Below are 24,344 nucleotides of genomic sequence, written 5' to 3' on the forward strand. Positions count from 1 at the left end.
ACCTGTACGTGGTACACACTACATAGACACATAGATACAGACAAAGCTGGTTGTTGGAGTGGTTTGCACCACTCAATAATGGGCCCTTGATATGAAAAAGGTTTAAAGCCACTGAGGTAAAGCATCTTTCTGAAGGGCACAACGAGGCCAAATTGAGGGCAGCCATGGGTCTGCGTGGCCTCCATGAATCTCCTGCCGTGGTAATGAATGACGGAGGCTCTGCAGAGCTTCCCGGCGGTAGGACGTCATGAGAGAGCCCAGACAGGCTCAACGAGACTCTGTTCCGTCTGAGCTTGTCTGGAAATGAGCATGGCTTCTTAACGAAGTAATTAATGTCATGACTTTATTATTAGCCTTTTAGCACGTACGTACGAACGCACACACACGCATACACATACCGGCTAATCACTGACTGCATCTCTCTGTCTCTCTTTCTCTCTCTCTCTGTCAAATCCAACTGAATTCAATTCAGAGTGGCTTTACTATATATTGGCATGGGAAACATGCGTTTGCATTGCCATAGCAAGTGTGCAATAAAAAAATGCATCAAAGACGCAGAAGACAATGTATGTACAGTACAATGACAATATAGGCCTGCTGGAATCACAGCTTTGTAATCCTGTCTGTCTGTCTGTCTGTCTGTCTGTCTGTCTGTCTGTCTGTTCTCTCGCTCAATTTATCTATGCAGAAAAAATGGATGGAGGTCAGATGTGTGACTGTTAAGCAGTTTTTTTAAGAATTTAGTTAAAGCATGATTATTGTTTGAATATTAGGCTATAGAGTTGTTCCAAAATGTATGGACTATATGAAGGTGTCCTTTTTTCTATAAATGATGTGGGAATCAAGTTTGTAGATGTGATAACTACAATGAAATTGCATTGTATTGTAGTGTGGGATTGATAGTGTGAAGAAGGAGTTGTTAAAAATCTCTCACTCTCTATGTCTCTCTATGTCTCACGCCCTCCCCCAGGCTCTACAGGCGAAGGTGGAGACTCTACAGAGACAGTTGAATTCCTCAGAGAAGAAGCTGCTTAGCAAAGAGCTGGAGTTCCAGGAACAGGTATGTCTCTCTCTCTCTCTCTCTCTCTCTCTCTCTCTCTCTCTCTCTCTCTCTCTCTCTCTCTCTCTCTCTCTCTCTCGCCCCCCCCCCCTTTCCTATCTATGTTTATCCTTTATTTTCTTCTATCCATGGAATGCATTTCTACTGAAACTTCAAAGCAAAGCCACGCGGTCGTTGCCAAACTCCTCCAAGCACCCTTCCTCTCTCCCTCCCACTACCGTTCCTGTTTCTTGCCATCCTCTATAGTCTCTCTCTCTCTCTCTCTCTCTCTCCCTCTACCTCTCTGCATGCTTTCACACGCTCCCCCCACCTTCACCCAGGCCCACGGTGCCTTGCCCCCTTGGCCCCTTCACCCCGCCATCCCCGCCACACCCTCCAGGGGGGGCCACAGTGGACCCCCTCCTCATGTCCCCTCCACCATCTCTCCCCACTGCCTGCCTTGTCTTGGGTCACAGTCACAGATATCCCTCCATCACACATTTCCCGAATTCCTTGAGATCCGGCTTCAAGAGCCAGTGAGCGCCGGGGGCCAGGAATGAATGCCACCCCGCCCCCTGGAATCAGAGGGAACCCTCTGTGCACACGCGTGCACGTCACGCACGCACACACACACACACATACACGCACACGTTAGTATTACTATACTTGTGAGGACGTCACCGTTTTAGGACGGCAATTTTTTTAATGGCGTTTCTTGAGGTTTTGTGTCATTTTCGCCCCATAAGCCTATAAAGCCGAAAACTAGCAGGATCTAAATCTTCTATTTTTGGCGCATGACACTGGTGTGTAACTAAGTATGAATCAGATACCTGTAACACTAAAGTACAGGGTAAACTGTTGCCTTCTTTGTCCTTTGTTCAGGCCAGGGTTGACTACAGGTGCGCTGGTCTCAAAAACAACAAGGAAAACTGGCAGAAAGAGACTCGTCCTTAGAGTCCTTAGACCGAGACCTATAAGAAAAGAGAAATTATTTTGTATTTCCGAATGCTCATTTAGTGCACTGTGCTCAAAGTGTGGTTAGCTGTATAGGGACATTTGGTCCGCACAAGTATAGTAATGCAAGTGCACGCACGCACGCACGCACGCACGCACGCACGCACGCACGCACGCACGCACGCACGCACGCACACACACAGTCACCTCAGAGTGCCCTGTAATCAGTCTCTGCTTTGACCTTGACACACACAGAGAAGAAAGAGCAAATGATTACACACACACGCACACACACACACGCACACACACACACGCACACACACACACACACACACTGACACACGGGAGAGCGCGTTCTTTGTACCCTGGTATGTACAACCAGAAGGCATGCAGTGTCTTTGTCCTGTGCGACCCTCTCTTCTCTCTCTCTCACACATCATGTGTGGTGCTCATAAATCTCCATGGGAGGGGGTCGGGCCAGTCCCAGTGGCGCTGTGCACCGTTCCCTCTGACTGGCATGGAGGTGACCCTGAACTCTGGTCCTTAGCCTGCATGGGTTCCATCGTTACCTCCGCATGCAGAGCCTGTGTGGGGGTCCATACCTCCATGACAGAGCTTCCTCGCCTGGGGGTCCATATACCTCCATAGCATGGGGGTCCATATACCTCCATAGCATGGGGGTCCATATACCTCCATAACCTGGGGGTCCATATACCTCCATAGCATGGGGGTCCATATACCTCCATAACCTGGGGGTCCATATACCTCCATAGCATGGGGGTCCATATACCTCCATAGCATGGGGGTCCATATACCTCCATAACCTGGGGGTCCATATACCTCCATAGCATGGGGGTCCATATACCTCCATAGCCTGGGGGTCCATACCTTCATATCCTGGGGGTCCATACCTCCATAACATTGGGGTCCAATGGTCCATACCTCCATAACATGGGGGTCCATATACCTCCATAACATGGGGGTCCATACCTCCATAGCATGGGGGTCCATATACCTCCATAACATGGGGGTCCATACCTCCATAACCTGGGGGTCCATACCTCCACACGGTGTCTCTGTGGGTCCAGTGATTGGGGGCAGTGTACTGGACGGAGCCTCTGTGGGCCCAGTAATTGGGGGCAGTGTACTGGACAGTGCCTCAGTGGGCCCAGTGATTGGGGGCAGTGTACTGGACGGTGCCTCTGGCTCTGAGGGCCCAGTGATTGGGGGCAGTGTACTGGACGGTGCCTCTGGCTCTGTGGGCCCAGTGATAGGGGGCAGTGTACTGGACGGTGTCTCTGTGGGCCCAGTGATAGGGGGCAGTGTACTGGACGGTGCCTCTGGCTCTGTGGGCCCAGTGATAGGGGGCAGTGTACTGGACGGTGCCTCTGTGGGCCCAGTGATTGGGGGCAGTGTACTGGACAGTGCCTCTGTGGGTCCAGTGATTGGGGGCAGTGTACTGGACAGTGCCTCTGTGGGTCCAGTGATTGGGGGCAGTGTACTGGACGGTGCCTCTGTGGGTCCAGTGATTGGGGGCAGTGTACTGGACGGTGCCTCTGTGGGTCCAGTGATTGGGGGCAGTGTACTGGACGGTGCCTCTGTGGGTCCAGTGATTGGGGGCAGTGTACTGGACGGTGCCTCTGGCTCTGTGGGTCCAGTGATTGGGGGCAGTGTACTGGACGGTGCCTCTGGCTCTGTGGGCCCAGTGATTGGGGGCAGTGTACTGGACGGTGCCTCTGTGGGCCCAGTGATTGGGGGCAGTGTACTGGACGGTGCCTCTGTGGGTCCAGTGATTGGGGGCAGTGTACTGGACGGTGCCTCTGTGGGCCCAGTGACAGGGGGCAGTGTACTGGACGGTGCCTCTGGCTCTGTGGGCCCAGTGACAGGGGGCAGTGTACTGGACGGTGCCTCTGGCTCTGTGGGCCCAGTGACAGGGGGCAGTGTACTGGACGGTGCCTCTGGCTCTGTGGGCCCAGTGATTGGGGGCAGTGTACTGGACGGTGCCTCTGGCTCTGTGGGCCCAGTGATTGGGGGCAGTGTACTGGACGGTGCCTCTGGCTCTGTGGGCCCAGTGATTGGGGGCAGTGTACTGGACGGTGCCTCTGTGGGCCCAGTGATTGGGGGCAGTGTACTGGACGGTGCCTCTGTGGGTCCAGTGATTGGGGGCAGTGTACTGGGCGGTGCCTCTGTGGGCCCAGTGATTGGGGACAGTGTACTGGACGGTGCCTCTGGCTCTGTGGGCCCAGTGATTGGGGGCAGTGTACTGGACGGTGCCTCTGTGGGCCCAGTGATTGGGGGCAGTGTACTGGACGGTGCCTCTGGCTCTGTGGGCCCAGTGATTGGGGGCAGTGTACTGGACGGTGCCTCTGTGGGCCCAGTGATTGGGGGCAGTGTACTGGACGGTGCCTCTGTGGGTCCAGTGATTGGGGGCAGTGTACTGGGCGGTGCCTCTGTGGGCCCAGTGATTGGGGACAGTGTACTGGACGGTGCTTCTGTGGGCCCAGTGATTGGGGACAGTGTACTGGACGGTGCCTCTGTGGGCCCAGTGATTGGGGGCAGTGTACTGGATGGTGCCTCTGTGGGCCCAGTGATTGGGGGCAGTGTACTGGACGGTGTCTCTGTGGGCCCAGTGATTGGGGGCAGTGTACTGGACGGTGTCTCTGTGGGCCCAGTGATTGGGGGCAGTGTACTGGACGGTGTCTCTGTGGGCCCAGTGATTGGGGGCAGTGTACTGGACGGTGCCTCTGTGGGCCCAGTGATTGGGGGCAGTGTACTGGACGGTGCCTCTGTGGGTCCAGTGATTGGGGGCAGTGTACTGGACGGTGTCTCTGTGGGCCCAGTGATTGGGGGCAGTGTACTGGACGGTGCGTTTGACGATGTGTTTGAAGCCAGCGAGGATAATGTGAACTCATCCTCCCGTCACTACGGTGGGATTTAGGTTCAGAATCGTCCAGGATGTCAACAACTGACTCAAGTAAACAGAGAGAGTGCAGAGAAAATGTTAAATGCTACAAACTACGTAACTAGGATACCAGGAAAACATCAAACCTTCTGTCTAAACAACATGCTATCTAAATAACATACAGAGCGTTCTTTTTTTTTTCTTTTTTTTGGCAAGCATGCATTATACTGTATATGTCTGAATAACACATAAACACAGAGCATGTGTGAACAATTTAGCAACAAACATCTGTGTATCTTTCAAAACAAGTGGTGATGGATGGAATGAGTGCTATAGGGCAGTGGTTCCCAAACTGTTTCATGTCAAGGACCCCCAAATCGACACTAATTAGTCCCCCATTTGAAAAGATATCCCATGGGGACATCCATAAGAGAAGGTTTTTACGGCTCTATAGCAGTGATTCTCAACCAGTTTAATTTCAGGGACCCCCAGTTTGACATGCATATTATAGTCTACAGATCCCCGTTTAATGGCATTTCCATCTCTGGGACCCCAATTTATATTGTAAAATCAAAGTTAATTTAACTCTGAGTGTGTACAAATGGAACCAAATGGGCCCATTTTTTGCTCCCGATCTGATTCCGATCATTTGATTTTCGAGTATATGCCGATACTGATTTTTGCCGATCCAATATTTATATGTTTATAGAACACTTATGCCATATCACAATAGTACAATATCCCAAATCACAGACAATATCCAGTCTCATTTCATGATATGGATATAATATTGACACTATAGGGATGTCCCGATCACATTTTCTTTTGCTCCCGATCCAATTCCGATCATTTGAAAATGTCGTGATCGGCCCAGATTTCCGATCACGGTGATCGGATCGGGACATCCCTACGTACGTACAACGAATCCACAATCACTGGCTCGGGGCGTTGGCCATGGTTGGGTATGTGGCATTGAAGGGAGCGTCAGACATCCTATGCTAACTGGTATAAGTGTGTGTGGGGGAAGGGGTGTAGGGTTGGGTCATGTCCTGAAAGTAAAAAGGGTGCCTTGCCCTTTGACTGTCTTTTAGGCCCATTTTTATTCAGCATTTGAACAACGGACCACCATTTGATGACATTTAGCCTCTCAGACCTCAAACTAAAGAATATTGTGTTACTGTTGATCAAAATAACAATTAATTCTATACATTCTCTAATTGTGTAGATGTCTTGTAAATTAATGAATGCAGATGTTAAACGATGAGAGCGTTAAATGAAACCATAGAGTTACATTATTTTAGTTACATTGTTACACTCTCAGTTAACTCAGAGTTAAATATCTAATAAGGGTCCATTTGCACTGCAAAAAGCATGGCATACGGATGTGTATGTATATTACAGGAAACTCCCGTTAAACTTTCCAACAAACTCCGGTAAACTCCAGAATTGTACCATCACACCTGTATATTTCCGTATATTAACTGTATATGTCTGCTAAACTTGAGGTTTACGGGAAAATACAGTGCCCATAATTGCCTGTTAACTCTTCTTTTCACGCAGTGATTGGTTACCAACTCTCCATTTAGCTGGGGACCACCTGGAACCCCCTCAAGGACCACTGGTGGTCCTCGGACCACTGGTTGAGAACCACTGCTTTAACTGTTTTAGGCCATCTCCAGTGTTATGTACTGGTTTTCGGGCAACAAGCCAGCGAAGGGGACGCACATGTGGGGAGACGTGAACATGTAGGGAGGCTGACGAGCAACAAGCAGACCAAATGAACATGTAGGGAGGCTGGCGAGCAACAAGCAGACCAAATGAACATGTAGGGAGGCTGGCGAGCAACAAGCAGACCAAATGAACATGTAGGGAGGCTGGCGAGCAACAAGCAGACCAAATGAACATGTAGGGAGGCTGGCTAGCAACAAGCAGACCAAATGAACATGTAGGGAGGCTGACGAGCAACAAGCAGACCAAATGAACATGTAGGGAGGTTGACGAGCAACAAGCAGACCAAATGAACATGTAGGGAGGCTGACGAGCAACAAGCAGACCAAATGTAACATGTAGGGAGGCTGACGAGCAACAAGCAGACCAAATGAACATGTAGGGAGGTTGACGAGCAACAAGCAGACCAAATGTAACATGTAGGGAGGCTGACGAGCAACAAGCAGACCAAATGTAACCAGCATTCCATTTCCCTGCATAGTTCCATGGGGGCACTTAGTTGTGCTACAAAAACACTGCGTGTGAAGACAGATGTTGTCCAGAATTTCCAGAAAGAGTTGGACTGTCAGATCTGGACTGTTGCCCTCAGGACAGTGGCACAGGTTTGTCCTTGCTGCGCAGTGTGCTGCAGTGAAATGTGATCTTGTACAGTAGATTGCTTATTTTGTAGGGCGTAAGTGGTTAATTTGTGTATTTTTGCACGTGTGGGTCGCAGCGAGACACCAAATTTCTCTTTTTGGGTCTTGAGCTGAAAATGTTTGTGAACCCACATCCCCCTGGTGCACTGCACTGCACCGCACCGCACCACACTGCACCGCACCGCACTGCACCGCACCGCACCGCACCACACTGCACCGCACCGCACTGCACCGCACCGCACCACACTGCACTGCACCGCACCGCACCACACTGCACTGCACCGCACTGCACTGCACCGCACCGCACTGCACTGCACCGCACTGCACTGCACCGCACTGCACCGCACTGCACACTGATAGATTGCTGGCGGGGTACAGTATACAAATATCTGCCCACACCTGAGGCGTGTGTGTGTGTGTGTGTGTGTGTGTGTGTGTGTGTGTGTGTGTGTGTGTGTGTGTGTGTGTGTGTGTGTGTGTGTGTGTGTGTGTGTGTGTGTGTGTGTGTGTGTGTGTGTGTGTGTGTGTGTGTGTGTGTGTTTCTCTATGAGTGGGGGCCTCCTCACAGCGATGTTGCCCTACTTTATCTGCCAAGACGTGCATGCGTTTGTAACGGGATCCTCTCGCATTGCGCAGCAGCCTCTCTGCCCCAGACTTCACACAGATGTTTTCTGCCTCAGTGTTCCAGGGCCCTCGCAGGCTACACCCCCCCCCCCCCCCCCCCCCCCCCCCCCCACACACACACACACACACACACACACCCGCGCTCTAAAATGGCCGATCAGCATCTTGCACCTCGCAGCAGCGCTGTTTTTTTTCTCCATTCTCCTTGAAGACAGGGGAGCAGGAGCAGAGTGTCGAGGACGCTCATCGTATGATGATACGATACGGGCTCCTGGTATAAATACATAATGATAACGGCAGGTACTTTACTGTACTGTACTGTAACTGTACTGTGGACCCTGCACGTTGTTGTCAATATTGATGTGGTGGACGGAGTTAGAAATGTAGGCCACATAAACTTCTGTGGCCTACGCACGCACGCACGCACGCACGCACGCACGCACGCACGCACGCACGCACGCACGCACGCACGCACGCACTCACACACGCTCGCACACACACACACACACACACACAGCATTGCGTTCACTCACACGCACGCACACACACATCCATGCTGTCTTTTTGGTGAGGCACACGTTACATAAACAGCCACCAACCAATCCGCTTCACCGAGATCTGTTCCCACTTCTAATCTCTTCCTGTCTTTTTCCTTTCCTTTTTTACCCGTTTGTGGATTATCGTTATATCCTCCACACGCACGCAAGCAAAACGTTTTAGAATTTATAAAGGGTTCCTTGCTGAACTGTGTGTGTCAGCTTGGGCAGAAGTGACAACTTTGCGAGTGGCATGGTTTGTTTGTGTTTTGTACCGCCACCTCCCAACCGCACACATGTGCATGTCAACACACACACACACACACACACACACACACACACACACACACACACACACACACACACACACACACACACACACAGCCGTCATTAGCATACATCAAGCGCTCCAGAAGAACATGACAAACTTCATTTTGAGCGTTCAAAGTGGCGATGCCTTGTTCTCCTCTGCGCTTGGCAGCTGTCACAAACTTCACGGCCGTGACAGAATCCAAAACGCACGCCACGCGGCGGCAGGGGAAGTCAAACTCGCCCCCTTGAAAAGGAACCTATATTTAGATAAAATGTTGTCACTTTAAGATGATGAATAGTCAAAAAAGACTCGTGTTTCTCACCAGCCTTCAAAAAGCGGCACAACCGCACTTCAACGAGGAAGAAATCACATCTCTTTATGAAGCTCTGAGGGGGAGAAAATAAAGATGTGAAGATGAAAAGTGAATGTGTTTATTTATTTATTTTGTAGAAAAGTCCTTTCAGACTGTGAGTTTGTCAGATGGTTTGGAGGCTTTTTTTTAACACATTCAGACCTGGGAACGATTCTACAAATGTCTTCTAAATCCTGACAGTTTTCTGAAAAACCCTTCTCAAACATTTTCATGTCAAGGACCCCCAAGATTATGCATGGGCTCCATTTTCGTCACCCCTTATCCCTAAACTTCTTTGCCTTTTTTTTACTATTTTGCAAAACATTTTTGAATAGTTAAAATGGCCAGTCTACAAGTTCACAACGTGACAATGTAGATTGGCTATAGTTGAACTATTCAAAAATGTTTTTCAAAATAGTAAAAAAAAAAGGCAAAGAAGTTTAGGGATATGGGGTTTAGCGGTGACGAAAATGGAGCCCGAAATGTATTTGGCCGCCGACACCCATCTGAAAATATGTTGTTCCAGGGACCCCCCTCAGATGCAAACATTTGAGTTAAAAACTTTGGCTCTGATAGAATATATATTCAAAGATTTTTCAAAAATAGCAGACCTACAAGTTCATAGCGCGGCACTCGGTGCCGCGCTATGAGCTTGTAGATCTGCTATTTTTCAATAGCTAAAGTATAACATAATGCTTTAAAACACCAAAAGGGGTTCCCCACCCAAAATGGGTTAAAGAGTAGTGGCATGCTTCTCTCTCTCTCTGCCTCTGCCTCTCATCTGGAGGCTGTCAGATGACCAAAAGAAAGGGAAAAACAACAACACATGAAGGATAGGACAGTGTGGAGGCGGCTCGGTTTGTTCTTCAAACGCAGCCCAACATCTGTCTGGTATAGCGGCGGCGAGGATCGAGGCGCCCGGCAGACACACGCCGCACGCAACACACGTCCCTCACGGTCACATGCCACCTGTCATAGGAAAAAAATAACACGCCTTTTTAACCGTACGGAAATGTTGAATGAGAATAAGTCACTTTCACACATGTATTATGGAAGTTTTCCAGACTTTTAAAGATATTGTTTTAGCTTTTTCTGCCTTTATTGATAGCATACAGTAGATAGACAGGAAATGTGGGAGAGAGAGAGAGAGAGAGAGAGGGAGAGACGGGGCGTGACACTCAGCAAAGGTTGTCGGGATCGGGATTCGAACGTGCCGAATTCTGTCAATGCTGCATTGGAGCCTATAGGTGCCCAGCCGAGTGTCGTTCAAGACCCGCCCCCGCCTGCCTCTGATTGGCTTACCGAACGTCCCCTTCCGTGACGCACGCGGAACTGCTTCGCCTCTAGTCATGCAGTGTCACATTCGCGAGCATGGAAATGGTGCCTGTGTCACAGTATCAGTAGACTGGAACTCACCTATGCTTTTTATGGCATAATGGCAGCTCCCGGCAGGATCCGCCGGGAGACACTAGGCACAGCTGCTGGACATGGGACTAATTAATTAGCGCGACAGAGAGAGAGAGAGGTGTGTGTGTGTACGTGTGTGCGTCAATTTAACAAAGGTGCAGACGATCAGAAATCAGCAGAGAGTGAGCGACGTTTGCGCTACTCTATGCCAAATTGAAGTGGACTCGGCCCCAGACTTTTTTTTTCTCCCTGGAAATAAAAACGTCTGGGTTTCTGAGGCCGCAGTATCAGTAAATGGTGACGGCCCGGCTCGGTGGTGTTTCTCGTGGCTCAAGTTGGCTAGAGACAGCGCCCCTCCGTCGTGGTCTAAAATATACTTTATTATTTTTTTAAAGATTTTTTGGGGGCTTTATCTGCCTTTATTGGATAGTGTTCTGCACGCAGTATGGTGACAGGAAATGGGGAGAGAGATGAGGGGGTGACACGTGGCAAAGGTCGTCGGGATCAGGGACCGCTACACTAGCCGCCCGGGCCCTAAAACTATACTTTATCGGACAAAAGAAGTAGTTGTTGGTTGTTGGTTGTTGGAAAAATAGTAGCAGCAGCGGGATTTGAACCCGGGAGGTGCCCGTCACGCTACCGAGGCGACTGAGAGGTCATTTTGACCTATTTTTTTAGATTTTGAAGTTGATTATCTTTAACCCATGAAGCTTTCAGAAGGTTCCCCTTCCATGACCATCATCATCCATCACCATTCCATCATCTCAGAATTTTTTGACATCTGAAACATTTTCTAAATATGAATTTATTTGCTAGTGTTAATAGGGGTGTGTTAACAGTTAACACTGACAGCCATACGCATCACCATACATGGTTGACAGGTGAGCTCGTAGACAGAAAAAAGCCGTCCAAGTACTCAGAAAACTCAGATCCAGTTCACTAAGTCTAGATTGTTTAAGTTGTTAACAAGCTGTATTATAGTATATGTAATTATGTACTGTATATTAAAGCAATAAGCGACAAGAGGTCTCAGGTTACTGGGTATTTTATAATGGCTGAGAGGCGTAGTGAGACACGCCACGTAGCGGAGTGTCTCCGACCCTGTCAGCCATTATAAAGTACCCGGTATAACATACCATACACAGACCTTGAGTGGCTTATTGCTTTTCTAAAACAGTTACAAACATATAGCAATATTAACCTCATAAAACTGTTCCTAATTTACAAAAGTAGCTACACTTTTCGCCACTTTGCGCCCAGCAGAGCAAGCCACACTTCCTTGTTATTCCCCCGTCTGTGACAGGGGAATAGGAGGCGCTTGATGTCTTTACGAGGCCGCCCGGAGCCACACATTCACAGTCATATGAGTGCGGGCGGTGCTTAGACGCCCGCACGGCCAGTGTTTGTGAGGCGATCAAGTGCTCCCCTTCCCCAGTTCAGCTACAGAGCTGCGGGATCAATGTAACGCAGCTGAGAATGATATGAAGTGATTGAATGTGTGGTTTATTGTGAGATTTACCATGGCAACCAGCCAATCAGAATCAAGTATTGGGACTAACCGTTTTAGAAGAGCTACCATGCGTGCATTGATTCCCCCCAAAATGTATAGGAACAAAGTGTGTCCCCTTTTTTGTTCAATAAGGGATACGGTCGCTTAGTTTTTGTTTTTCAAATAAGGGACGTTTGGCAACAGCAGATGGAGCATACTGCAGAACAGACCAGCTCCCACGTCTGTCTCTCTCTCTCTCTCTCTCTCTCTCTCTCTCTCTCTCTCGTAGTGCACGGCACAGCAAATGCAAAATGTAGATTTTCTTCTCTCCGGGCCTTTTTACCTGGAGTTTTAACCCTCGCTGGGAACATCACATCACATTCACCGGCACCGCACAAAATGGGCGAGAGAGAGAGAGAGAGAGAGAGGGGAAAAAAACACAATCACAATCTGTTCTCGTTACAACAATAACATTTCTTTAAGCGACGGTTAAATGCCGGAACGGAGCTAAAGTCCAGAAGCAAGGCATTAATCAGAGATGTTGTTTTAATACTGTCTGTCTGTCTGTCTCTGTCTCTGTCTCTGTCTCTGTCTCTGTCTCTGTCTCTGTCTCTCTCTCTCTCTCTCTCTCTCTCTCTCTCTCTCTCTCCCTCCCTCCCCCCCCCCGGGACCCTGATGAGGGACAGCTGCTGTGGAACCACCGGGCAGGGTGCCCAGGTGGGCAACATGTGGTTCACTGCTACCTCTCAGACCTATACCGTTGGGGTTTCCCCCCACATGGGGGTCCTCTTAGCTTGGAGAGGTTCCAGGGGGCCTCCCCTCTCCTCTCCTCTCCTCCGCCCAAATTAGAAACTTGCTATTTCCGGGGCTTGACAAAACCTTCTCTTGTGGGGGGGTCTCCCTGGCGCCGAATTGTTTCCGAATTGGGGGTGGGGGGGCAAATATATACATCAATGTGGTGGTCCTTGACATGAAAATATTCGAGAGCCACTGTTCTAAGTAAAGCCATCATCACAAACACGCATGCACATACACGGACAGACACTGACATACACACGCAGGCACACACACACACACACGCACGCACACACACACACACACACACACACACACACACACACACACACACACACACACACACACACACACACACACACACACACACACGCAGGCACCCACACACACGCACACACACACACACACACACACACACACACACACACACACACACACAACACGTACACATGCACATTACACACAGAGCCATCATTCATGGCTTGTCTTGTGTGATCAAGCTCCTGACTGTACGTACAGTAACCAGGGCTCAGACTATAGCCCTGCCCGTTCTAATGTATGGGATGGAAAACACGGAGGCCGGATTTGCCACAAGGGGAGCTTGTAATTTAGACGAGAGCGGGATGGGATCTCTCATTGCCGCGGCGGTGGCCGCGCCATACTGTACATGCACCAGGAATGTGGAGCTGAAGGGGAAGCGCTTTGGGCTTTTGAAGAATCTCAGAAAGTCACAGTCTCGAGAGCGGTCGGTTGGAAGCTGGTGTTTATTCAACCATTGTTTGTTGCCTTGGTCTGAGGTAGTGGAGTGTGTTTTGTCTTGGCCGGCCATTTTGTTATGACTGCTGAAGTGGCTATACATAGAGATGGAACGCTCCCCGCGGCTCTGTGACTCCTGGACACTCATAATGAAGGCTTCTTTTCTTTATACATAGAGATGGAACGCTCCCCGCGGCTCTGTGACTCCTGGACACTCATAATGAAGGCTTCTTTTCTTTATACATAGAGATGGAACGCTCCCCGCGGCTCTGTGACTCCTGGACACTCAAATGAAGGCTTCTTTTATTTGCCACTTTTACAGTGGTGAGGCTGAGGTACTGAAGGCCCCATGTACTTATTGTTACAGTGTTGGTACTGAAGTACTGAAGGCCCCATGTACTTGTTACTTTGTTGGGACTGAAGTACTGAAGGCCCCATGTACTTGTTACAGTGTTGGGACTGAAGTATTGAAGGCCCCATGTACTTGTTACAGTGTTGGGACTGAAGTACTGAAGGCCCCATGTACTTATTGTTACAGTGTTGGGACTGAAGTACTGAAGGCCCCATGTACTTGTTACAGTGTTGGGACTGAAGTATTGAAGGCCCCATGTACTTGTTACTGTGTTGGGACTGAAGTACTGAAGGCCCCATGTACTTGTTACAGTGGTGGTACTGAAGTACTGAAGGCCCCATGTACTTGTTACAGTGGTGGGACTGAAGTACTGAAGGCCCCATGTACTTGTTACTGTGTTGGGACTGAAGTACTGAAGGCCCCATGTACTTGTTACAGTGGTGGGACTGAAGTACTGAAGGCCCCATGTACTTATTGTTACAGTGGTGGGACTGAAGTACTGAAGGCCCCATGTACTTGTTACAGTGTTGGGACTGAAGTACTGAAGGCCCCATGTACTTGTTACAGTGGTGGTACTGAAGTATTGAAGCCCCCATGTACTTGTTACTGTGTTGGGACTGAAGTACTCGGCCCCATGTACTTGTTACAGTGGTGGGACTGAAGTATTGAAGGCCCCATGTACTTGTTACAGTGTTGGGACTGAAGTACTCGGCCCCATGTACTTGTTACAGTGTTGGGACTGAAGTACTGAAGGCCCCATGTACTTGTTACAGTGTTGGGACTGAAGTACTGAAGGCCCCATGTACTTGTTACAGTGTTGGGACTGAAGTATTGAAGGCCCCATGTACTTGTTACTGTGTTGGGACTGAAGTACTGAAGGCCCCATGTACTTGTTACTGTGTTGGGACTGAAGTACTGAAGGCCCCATGTACTTGTTACAGTGTTGGGACTGAAGTATTGAAGGCCCCATGTACTTGTTACTGTGTTGGGACTGAAGTACTGAAGGCCCCATGTACTTGTTACAGTGGTGGTACTGAAGTACTGAAGGCCCCATGTACTTGTTACAGTGGTGGGACTGAAGTACTGAAGGCCCCATGTACTTGTTACTGTGTTGGGACTGAAGTACTGAAGGCCCCATGTACTTGTTACAGTGGTGGGACTGAAGTACTGAAGGCCCCATGTACTTGTTACTGTGTTGGGACTGAAGTACTGAAGGCCCCATGTTTTTACCTTCTCAGAAGGTAAAAAAAAGGAAGAAAAAATAAAGAAGGAAATAAAAGAGGTCCAAATTCAATTTCTCTCCTGAGCATGGCTCTATTGACTCAGTGGTAAAAATTAGACCTGAGTTCAAATCCTGGGTAGAAGAGGAAAGCTACATATTGCACCTTTAAGTATTCAAAAATTGCTTACAAATCGCAAAGTGCATTTTGTTTTATACTATTTCAATTTGTATATTTTAAAAACAAATTCAAAGGCATTTCCAAACGTTTCAAGACACCTTCCTACAAATCTAATGTCAAAAGTACAACATGTAGTGGAGTATAGAAAAGTCATAAACAACAAACAAATACTACATGTAAAGTATACTGTTACTCATTAAAGGTACTCGAATGCAGTACATGTACTTCATTACCGTGCACCACCTGTTTGGAAAGGTCACTCAAAGGACCCCTGATTCTTTTCTCACAGAGAGAGAGCGAGGGAGAGCGAAAGCCTGCACGTTTGAGTAAATTGATGGACTCTCGCCCCTCGACATTATTGGCTCAGCACTTTGAAGCGAACGGGAGGAGGGAGGGAGCAGAGAAAATTGGCAAAAAGTAGCGTGGTCCTAATCTCCAGCACGCTGTGCGGAGACAAAGCACGGCGCGCTGCGTTGGGATCATTTCTAGTGGCGGGCCGGGGCTTTGAAGTGCCTCCCAAACCCCTTTCATTCTGCTCAGGAAGATTAATTAGCCGCCGCCGCGCGGAACAATCAGTTAAATCCACAACAGGAAAATTATTTTAGGAAAAAGGGGGAAGAGAAGGTGGAGTGGATTCTTCTCTAACGTTCCCTGTAAACTGGGCGACGTGCATGGGTGGAAACTAACTAAGATCAAGTAGTGCACAATCTTTAGGTGTTTATTTTATTATTGTTATTATTTGTTTTTACTTTACTGGAGTGTTTTCAAATTTCAATACTTTAACTCCCTCTAATACGCATACACAGGCCTGGCTGACATCTCACAGTGGATGATGTCTTCTAACCACCTCAAGCTGAACCCAGACAAGACTGAGCTTCTCTTCTTCCCAAGCCCTGCCCCATGCGGGAGCTAACTATCTCCATAGACAACGCCTTGGTAACCTTGGCCCCCCTGGACAGTCAGCTCTCGTTCAAAGCACACATTACAGCCGTCACTCGATCCTGTAGGTTTACACTCTAGTCTATAACATGACGAATTAGACCGTTCCTCACCCAGGAGTCAGCCCAGCTCTTTATCCAGACATGTCAAAACTTCACTATTGTAACTCCCTCCTTATACTGGCCTACTGGCATGCGCACTCTCCAACTGATCCAAAATGCCGCAGCTCGCTTGGTCTTCAACCAGCCAAAATTATCACATGTCTCCCCCTGCTCCGCTCCCTCCATTGGCTCCCGGTCGGTGCCCGTACAGAATACAAAACTCTGATGCTGGCATTCAAGGCAACCAAAGGTATGCCCAGAAGCAAAGATTTGAGTTAAAAACGTTCGCTCTGAAAGAATATATATTGAAGGATTTGCACAATTTTTTTACTATTTTTCAACAATATATTTTTTCAATAGCTAAAGTATGACACAATGCTTAAAACACCAAAAAGGGGTTCCTGCCCTGAAAACACGTGAGTACTTTCTTTCCCTATACTCTGTCAAAGACATTAGGCCTCTTTGAAGTGGCTCTTAGCACGCCTCTTATACCTTGAAATACCTTGAAATATGTGGGTGCAAATTGTGGCTCCTTGACTTTTCCACATCAGCCCTAGTCTGACTGCCGTATAGTCTCTGTTAAAGCTATTCAGCCACAAACTTAGTTCATTTTTTTTTCCTCCTCCGTAATTATTTTCAAAGTTGCAGTAAACACTTTTACTGTACTACTGTAAATCCTGTTTGGGTGCGTTTGCGTGCGTGCGTGCGTGCGTGCGTGCGTGCGTGCGTGCGTGCGTGCAGAAGGCGGTGGGGGGGGTTCCACAAACCAAACTTTTTTCAAACTTCGGTAATCAGACTGGGTTTAGTGGAGTGTAATTTACCCTAGAGAGGCAGGCAGACAGACAGACAGACAGACAGACAGACAGACAGACAGGCAGGCAGGCAGACAGACAGGCAGGCAGGCAGGCAGGCAGGCAGGCAGGCAGATGCAGCTCCATGCCGTAGCCTTCGTTGACCTGTAGGTGGCGGTGCGACAAGCCAGGGCTGCTGCAGACCTCCTGTAGAGATGAGAGCGAGAGAGACACACACACACACACACACACACACACACACACACACACAATTCCTATCGATTTGCAAGATCACTCTCTCTAAGTTGCAGTGTAACGCAGCTGTTTACACACGTCTTCATATGCATTTTATTGATTGTTTTGTTCCACTTATCCAGTAAAGCCTCTTTGAATTGAATGGGATTTGTTTTCCACGTCCGGACACCCCGTCCAGGACCCCCGTCCAGGACACCCTGTCCAGGACCCCCGTCCAGGACCCCCGTCCAGGACACCCCGTCCAGGACACCCCGTCCAGGACCCCCGTCCAGGACACCCTGTCCAGGACCCCCCGTCCAGGACACCCCGTCCAGGACACCCCGTCCAGGACCCCCGTCCAGGACACCCTGTCCAGGACACCCCGTCCAGGACACCCCGTCCAGGACACCCCGTCCAGGACCCCCGTCCAGGACACCCTGTCCAGGAGCCCCGTCCAGGACACCCCGTCCAGGACACCCCGTCCAGGACACCCCGTCCAGGACAGGCTTCAGACACCCCGTCCAGGACACCCCGTCCAGGACACCCCGTCCAGGACAGGCTTCAGACACCCCGTCCAGGACACCCCGTCCAGGACACCCCGTGCAGGACACCCCGTCCAGGACACCCCGTCCAGGACAGGCTTCAGACGCGCCTCCTCAGGAGACTTGGCTCAGATGATCTGAACCCATTTGACTGCGACCGCATGCATGCCCTCGCTGACGTCGACCCCAGGCAGGGTTCCAACCCACAACCTTCCGCGTGGAAGGCATAGGAATTGTCCTTACCGTTCATCTAGTGTGCATCTATAGTATGATGTCACTGGTAGGCAGGCTTCTGAACTGTCCACAGCCCTCCAATGAGATGCTTAAAGTGTGTGGTTGTCCTGTCTGTCTCTCCTCCAGTGAGACAGCAGTATTAACCTACCTCTCTCTCTCTCTCTCTCTCTCCAGGTGACGGCAGTGAGACAGCAGTGTGAGGTGAAGATCAAAGGGTTAATGCCAGCAGAGAGCAGACAGCAACTAGAAGACACCATCACCTGTCTGAAAGCTCAGGTAATTAGGACTAACGGCCATCACCTGTGTGAAAGCTCAGGTAATTAGGACTAACGACCATCACCTGTGTGAAAGCTCATGTAATTAGGACTAATAACCAATGACCATCACCTGTGTGAAAGCTCAGGTAATGACTAATAACCAATGACCATCACCTGTGTGAAAGCTCAGGTAATTAGGACTAATAACCTATGACCATCACCTGTGTGAAAGCTCAGGTAATGACTAATAAACAATGACCATCACCTGTGTGAAAGCGTAATGACTTAGGGCCAGAGTCTCTGTCTGACACCCATCTTGCGCGCCACCTTATCCCTAAACTTACTAGCCATATTTTACTGTCTTGAAAAACATTTTGAAATTGTTCCAACAAGCCGATTTACATTGACACGTTGTGAACTTGTAGATCTGCTATTTGAAATATTAAAAAAAATTCTAAACCCATTTTGGGCGGGAACCCCTTTTGGTGTTAGCATTATGTTATGCTTTAGCTATTGAAAAATAGCAGATCTACAAGCTCATAGCACGCCACCGAGTGGCGCGCTACGAGCTTGTAGGTCTGCTATTTTTGAAAAATCGTGAAAATGCGGCACAAATCTTTGAATATATATTATTTCAGAAGACTTTTTTTTTTTTTTGACGTCAGGCCTAAATGGGTTAAAAATCGTAGAAAATGGCAAAGAAGTTTAGGGATAAAGGGGTAAGGCGGCACACAAGACAGGGCCCTTCATCTACACTGCCAGCGATGCGGGGCAAGCCAACGATGACATCTCATTAGAACACATGTTCTTCAATGAGACTGTCCTGACGCACCGCCAGCGTGCAGCGACGTGGTCCACCCCTTTCGCTCGCAGAGTCTCTATTTGAGCGAGGTTTTCGCGACCTCAAACACTTTTCATTGGCTGAGATCTACACGCTATACTATTTATTTGTTATTTGATTTAGATTTTTTTTTTTTTTTTTTTAATATGTAAAAAAAAATAATGTAAAAAGTGGGCACCCTGGGTTATTTTTTTCAAAGTGTTGTGTGGGCACACAATGTGTTAACAGGTTGTGTGCAACGTGCGAGCATGTGCTGTATTGTGTGTGTGTGTGTGTGTGTGTGTGTGGATACAATACAGTCTGACAGCACAAACATAAAGCAGATCTACAAGCTCTTCTACAGCTTGTAAATGAGCTGACTTGCACAAACAGGCTCTCGTCCAAATAAGGCTTGGCGTCCATCCATGGCCATCTTGTCTGGAAGTTCAAAGTGATCTTTGTTCTGTTGTCCTTCTCGACGAGCTACAAATGGATCAAACCGTTTTGTTCTGTTGTCCATCTCAACGAGACTCTTTGCGTGTCACTGTTGTTTGTCGGGTTTGTTTGGACTAGACCAATGACGTGGGGGGGGGGGGGAGTCCATCAGAGACGCTGCTTTAATTCTGGAACCTTACAGTCCTCTTTGATGCTTCCATCCTCTCTCTCTCTCTCTCTCTCTCTCTCTCTCTCTCTCTCTCTCTCTCTCTCTCTCTCTCTCTCTCTCTCTCTCTCTCTCTCTCTCTCTCTCTCTCTCTCTCTCTCTCTCTCTCTCTCTAAACAGCACAAGGTACAGTCAGACATTTAGCCTAAAAGGATGACACCACAAATTCCTGGGGACTTCCCATTGTGGCCCTATAATTGAATGTACAGTATTCAATTGATACAAATAATAACACAATAATACACAATAGTAATCACCAACACATGGAAAACACTATAATGTTCAAAGGCCCAAAATGTTGGCATGCAGTGAATGACACCTCTTTGTTCATCTCATCACATTGTGGTCTCCTGTTAGATGGACTTTCGCTAACAAACTTCAGCTGCTGCCTATAAGTTAGGCCGGGGCTTCAACTACAAAACTGGTCTAACTAAGAAGTACAGAAGAGTGATAATAAAGACACTTATTTCACATTTCCTTCTCCGTAGTGAAGAGATGGGGGGGTGGGGGGTGCAGCAGCTCTTGGAACAGCTCCTCTTTGGAGGAGGAGGAGGAGGAGGAGTTCCCTTCCTCTCCGGGGCAGTACAGAGCACACCACAGCCCTGTGATGGGATATGTTTATACGATGTAATTCCTGACCAAAACGGGCCTCCCCTCTCATCTCCTCTCATCCCGTCTCGTCTCGTCTCGTCAGAGACGTCTTGGGGTTTTCTGCGCATTACAGTGCATTATTTTTACAAAGAAGGAGAGAGAAAGAAGGAAAAAAAGAAGAAAAGCCCACAAGCGCGTAGGCACGGAGCGGAGGCATCCGACCACATCTCGTCCAGGTTTAGCTGTCAGCTGGAAAACCTCGTAGCTACATATTTCGTTCTTTCTTTTTTGCTGTGAATGAATGCCCTATACTTCAGTGGTTCTCAAGCTTTTTCATGTCGGGTATACCCCTCAATTGATACATATTTTGGCCGCGAATGACCATGGGTTCTTGGTAAACCAAGAACCTAGCATCAGTCTAAACAATACTATAAAAAAAGTATAATCTGTACATTGAGACTTTACAAACTATAGGCAAATATCAAGGTCGAGGACACCCTTCAAACTAATAGGGTGACTGAATAGAACAGGGCTGGCGCGATCAGTCCACACTGAGTTCAAAGGAGAAGAATATTTTGGGGTCCTTGTCCTTGTCAATGTCACCGGTCGGGGACTGATGGTTGATTGGCCACAGGTGTGGTATGTCACACTATATATGTACTGTTTACTCTTCTCATGTGAAGGTCTGAGGAAGGGCTTTGGCCCGAAACGTTACCACCTTTAAAGTAAAGAATTATTGGGAGCTGAAATTGGTGTGCAGACTTTTTTATTCTTACTCTATTTTGGGGTCCTTGACATGAAAAACGTTTGAGCACCAGTGATATAGACGAGTGTTCTATCTCCAGGTCTTAATGCAGTCTTACTCAAACCATTGCAAGTCCCATATAGGAAGAAGTGCAACAATGTGCGAAGTTAACACAGCAGCAAGATTTGTGAACTGCTGCGATAAAAGAAGGTTTGAGTAGACCTCCACTAGACCTATACTGCACATGTAAACCACCCTAAGGACCACTTTCTGTATCCACTAGACCTCCACTAGACCTACTGCACATGTAAACCGGCCTGCTACCTTTTTACACACACTTTAAATTTGAGGAGTTTTTCTTTTGTACACTATTTCAATAGTTTTGAGGGAAAATGCTGCCATTTGTCCCAAAATGACTGCAAAAGATTGGTGTTATTTGTTTCAAAAAGCTTTATAACCTGTATGTACTATGAACTCAATGCTGTACCCCCTGCAACTGTAATTGTTGGCAATGTAACCGTGTGTTTTCTCATGCCAATAAAGCTCCATTGAAAGCTCCATTGGTCATGGAACCCCAAATTGACACTTATTCGTGTGCGGACCCCCATTTGAAAAGGTCCACCATGAGAAGATGTGTGTGGCTCTGGCAGTGACTCTCAACCATTTTAATTTAAAGGACCCCCAGTTTGACATGCATTAGGCTATACGGACCACCATTTGATGGCATTTCTGTCTCTGGGACCCCAATTTACATTGTAAAATGTCAATTTAACTCAGAGAGTGTACATGGTGTCCATTTTGTTCCATTTCTACACTCTCTGAGTTACAGTCCCTTTAAGGGTGCATTTGGTTCCTAACTTAGCTGGGGACCCCCTGGAACTCCCTCAATGACCCCTGGGGGTCCCTGGACCCCACTTTGAGAACCACATAGCGTAAGTCACGGTCGTCAACATTCTTCCTGAAAAGTAACGGTCCTGGACATACGAGGTTTCCAACCGCGGCCAAATGAAACGCTAGAAGGTTCCCTGAGGTTTACCCCCCCCGGCAGAGGAATGCAGCGCGGCTCCGGGACGCCCGCCGCATCCACAGAACAATGCACATTCCTCGGGAAGCCTTCTGCTCCACGGTCGCCGGGTAAATGTAGCTGTGGGTTTATTTTCACTCCAGCCAATGACACTTCACAAATAAACTCCCACCTTGTAGCCAAACACATACGAGCGGTTCTGATGAGGCGGCGCAGGTCTTCACAACGACCCCCCCCCCCCCCCCCCCCCATTGGTTAATAATCTCCCCTGTGTGTCCCCGTGCGCCCTAACCCCGTGCCCCAAAAACCCTGACCCCCCCACCCCACCCCCCAGCCCCTGTATTGACCTCCAACAACCATGTCTTTCTTTTCCACGTTCAGCTTCAACCTAATGACCGTTATAATGTGTATCGTCTCCGTGGGGTGGAACCATCATATGTCCAAAAAATAATCATACTTTTCACGATTCAAATTACAATTAAAAAAATCACACCCGTGTGAAGTGAGGGTCGCATGTCGATTTGCTCAGACACATATGATGTAAATTATCCAGTCATTGTCAATGGGAATTGAATCAGCTGACTGGTCCTCACTGTTGTAGCTGACTGGTCCTCACTGTTGTAGCTGACTGGTCCTCACTGTTGTAGCTGACTGGTTCTCACTATTGTAGCTGACTGGTCCTCACTGTTGTAGCTGACTGGTTCTCATCACTGTTGTAGCTGACTGGTCCTCACTGTTGTAGCTGACTGGTCCTCACTGTTGTAGCTGACTGGTTCTCATCACTGTTGTAGCTGACTGGTTCTAACTATTGTAGCTGACTGGTCCTCACTGTTGTAGCTGACTGGTCCTCACTGTTGTAGCTGACTGGTTCTCATCACTGTTGTAGCTGACTGGTCCTCACTGTTGTAGCTGACTGGTTCTCATCACTGTTGTAGCTGACTGGTTCTCATCACTGTTGTAGCTGACTGGTCCTCACTGTTGTAGCTGACTGGTCCTCACTGTTGTAGCTGACTGGTCCTCACTGTTGTAGCTGACTGGTCCTCACTGTTGTAGCTGACTGGTCCTCACTGTTGTAGCTGACTGGTTCTCATCACTGTTGTAGCTGACTGGTTCTCATCACTGTTGTAGCTGACTGGTTCTCATCACTGTTGTAGCTGACTGGTCCTCACTGTTGTAGCTGACTGGTCCTCACTGTTGTAGCTGACTGGTTCTCATCACTGTTGTAGCTGACTGGTTCTCATCACTGTTGTAGCTGACTGGTTCTCATCACTGTTGTAGCTGACTGGTCCTCACTGTTGTAGCTGACTGGTCCTCACTGTTGTAGCTGACTGGTTCTCATCACTGTTGTAGCTGACTGGTTCTCATCACTGTTGTAGCTGACTGGTTCTCATCACTGTTGTAGCTGACTGGTCCTCACTGTTGTAGCTGACTGGTTATCATCACTGTTGTAGCTGACTGGTTCTCACTGTTGTAGCTGACTGGTCCTCACTGTTGTAGCTGACTGGTCCTCACTGTTGTAGCTGACTGGTCCTCACTGTTGTATAGCTGACTGGTTATCATCACTGTTGTAGCTGACTGGTTCTCACTGTTGTAGCTGACTGGTCCTCACTGTTGTAGCTGACTGGTTCTGTTGTTTTATGCTCTTCTATCTTTTACAGGTCAACTCTCTGCAGAACAGAGCCTCTTTGTTACAGGAGGACCTGGACGCCTGTCGCAACAGGAGGTGATGAAGACCCTTTTATACTGTTGTATATGTGTGTGTGTGTGTGTGTGTGTGTGTGTGTGTGTGTGTGTGTGTGTGTGTGTGTGTGTGTGTGTGTGTGTGTGTGTGTGTGTGTGTGTGTGTGTGTGTGTGTGTGTGTGTGTGTGTGTGTGTGTGTGTGTGTGTGTGTGTGTGCGTGCGTGCGTCCTCTGCAAATTTCATATGAAGTAGATGCCACAGCCATTGTTATCGTTGTAATTTATTTATGGTGTGGTGGACCAACGTATCATTTTGTCACAATAATGTGGGCCATGAGGCCCATATAGGACAGGAGCCTATCTCCTGTTTCTGTAGCATGAGGGAGCTTGATGTACAAGTACACGCCCTGGTCATGACGCTAGTATGTCGCAGGGACTTA

General features: G+C 48.4%; 1 protein-coding gene across 1 annotated transcript in view; it reads left to right on the forward strand.

Annotated features, from left to right (window-relative positions):
• The window catches only part of LOC306936647 (centrosomal protein of 112 kDa-like), a 63,080-nt gene that overhangs the window by 36,242 nt on the left and 2,494 nt on the right, over positions 1-24,344 (forward strand). The window contains exons 2-4 of the mRNA XM_079520232.1: positions 971-1,060; positions 18,301-18,402; positions 23,883-23,947. Coding sequence (XP_079376358.1) covers positions 971-1,060; positions 18,301-18,402; positions 23,883-23,947 — 257 coding nt within the window. The remainder of the gene's footprint in view (positions 1-970; positions 1,061-18,300; positions 18,403-23,882; positions 23,948-24,344) is intronic.

This window comes from Electrona antarctica, assembly GCF_951216825.1.
Source record: "Electrona antarctica genome assembly, chromosome: 14".
NCBI lineage: Eukaryota > Metazoa > Chordata > Actinopteri > Myctophiformes > Myctophidae > Electrona > Electrona antarctica.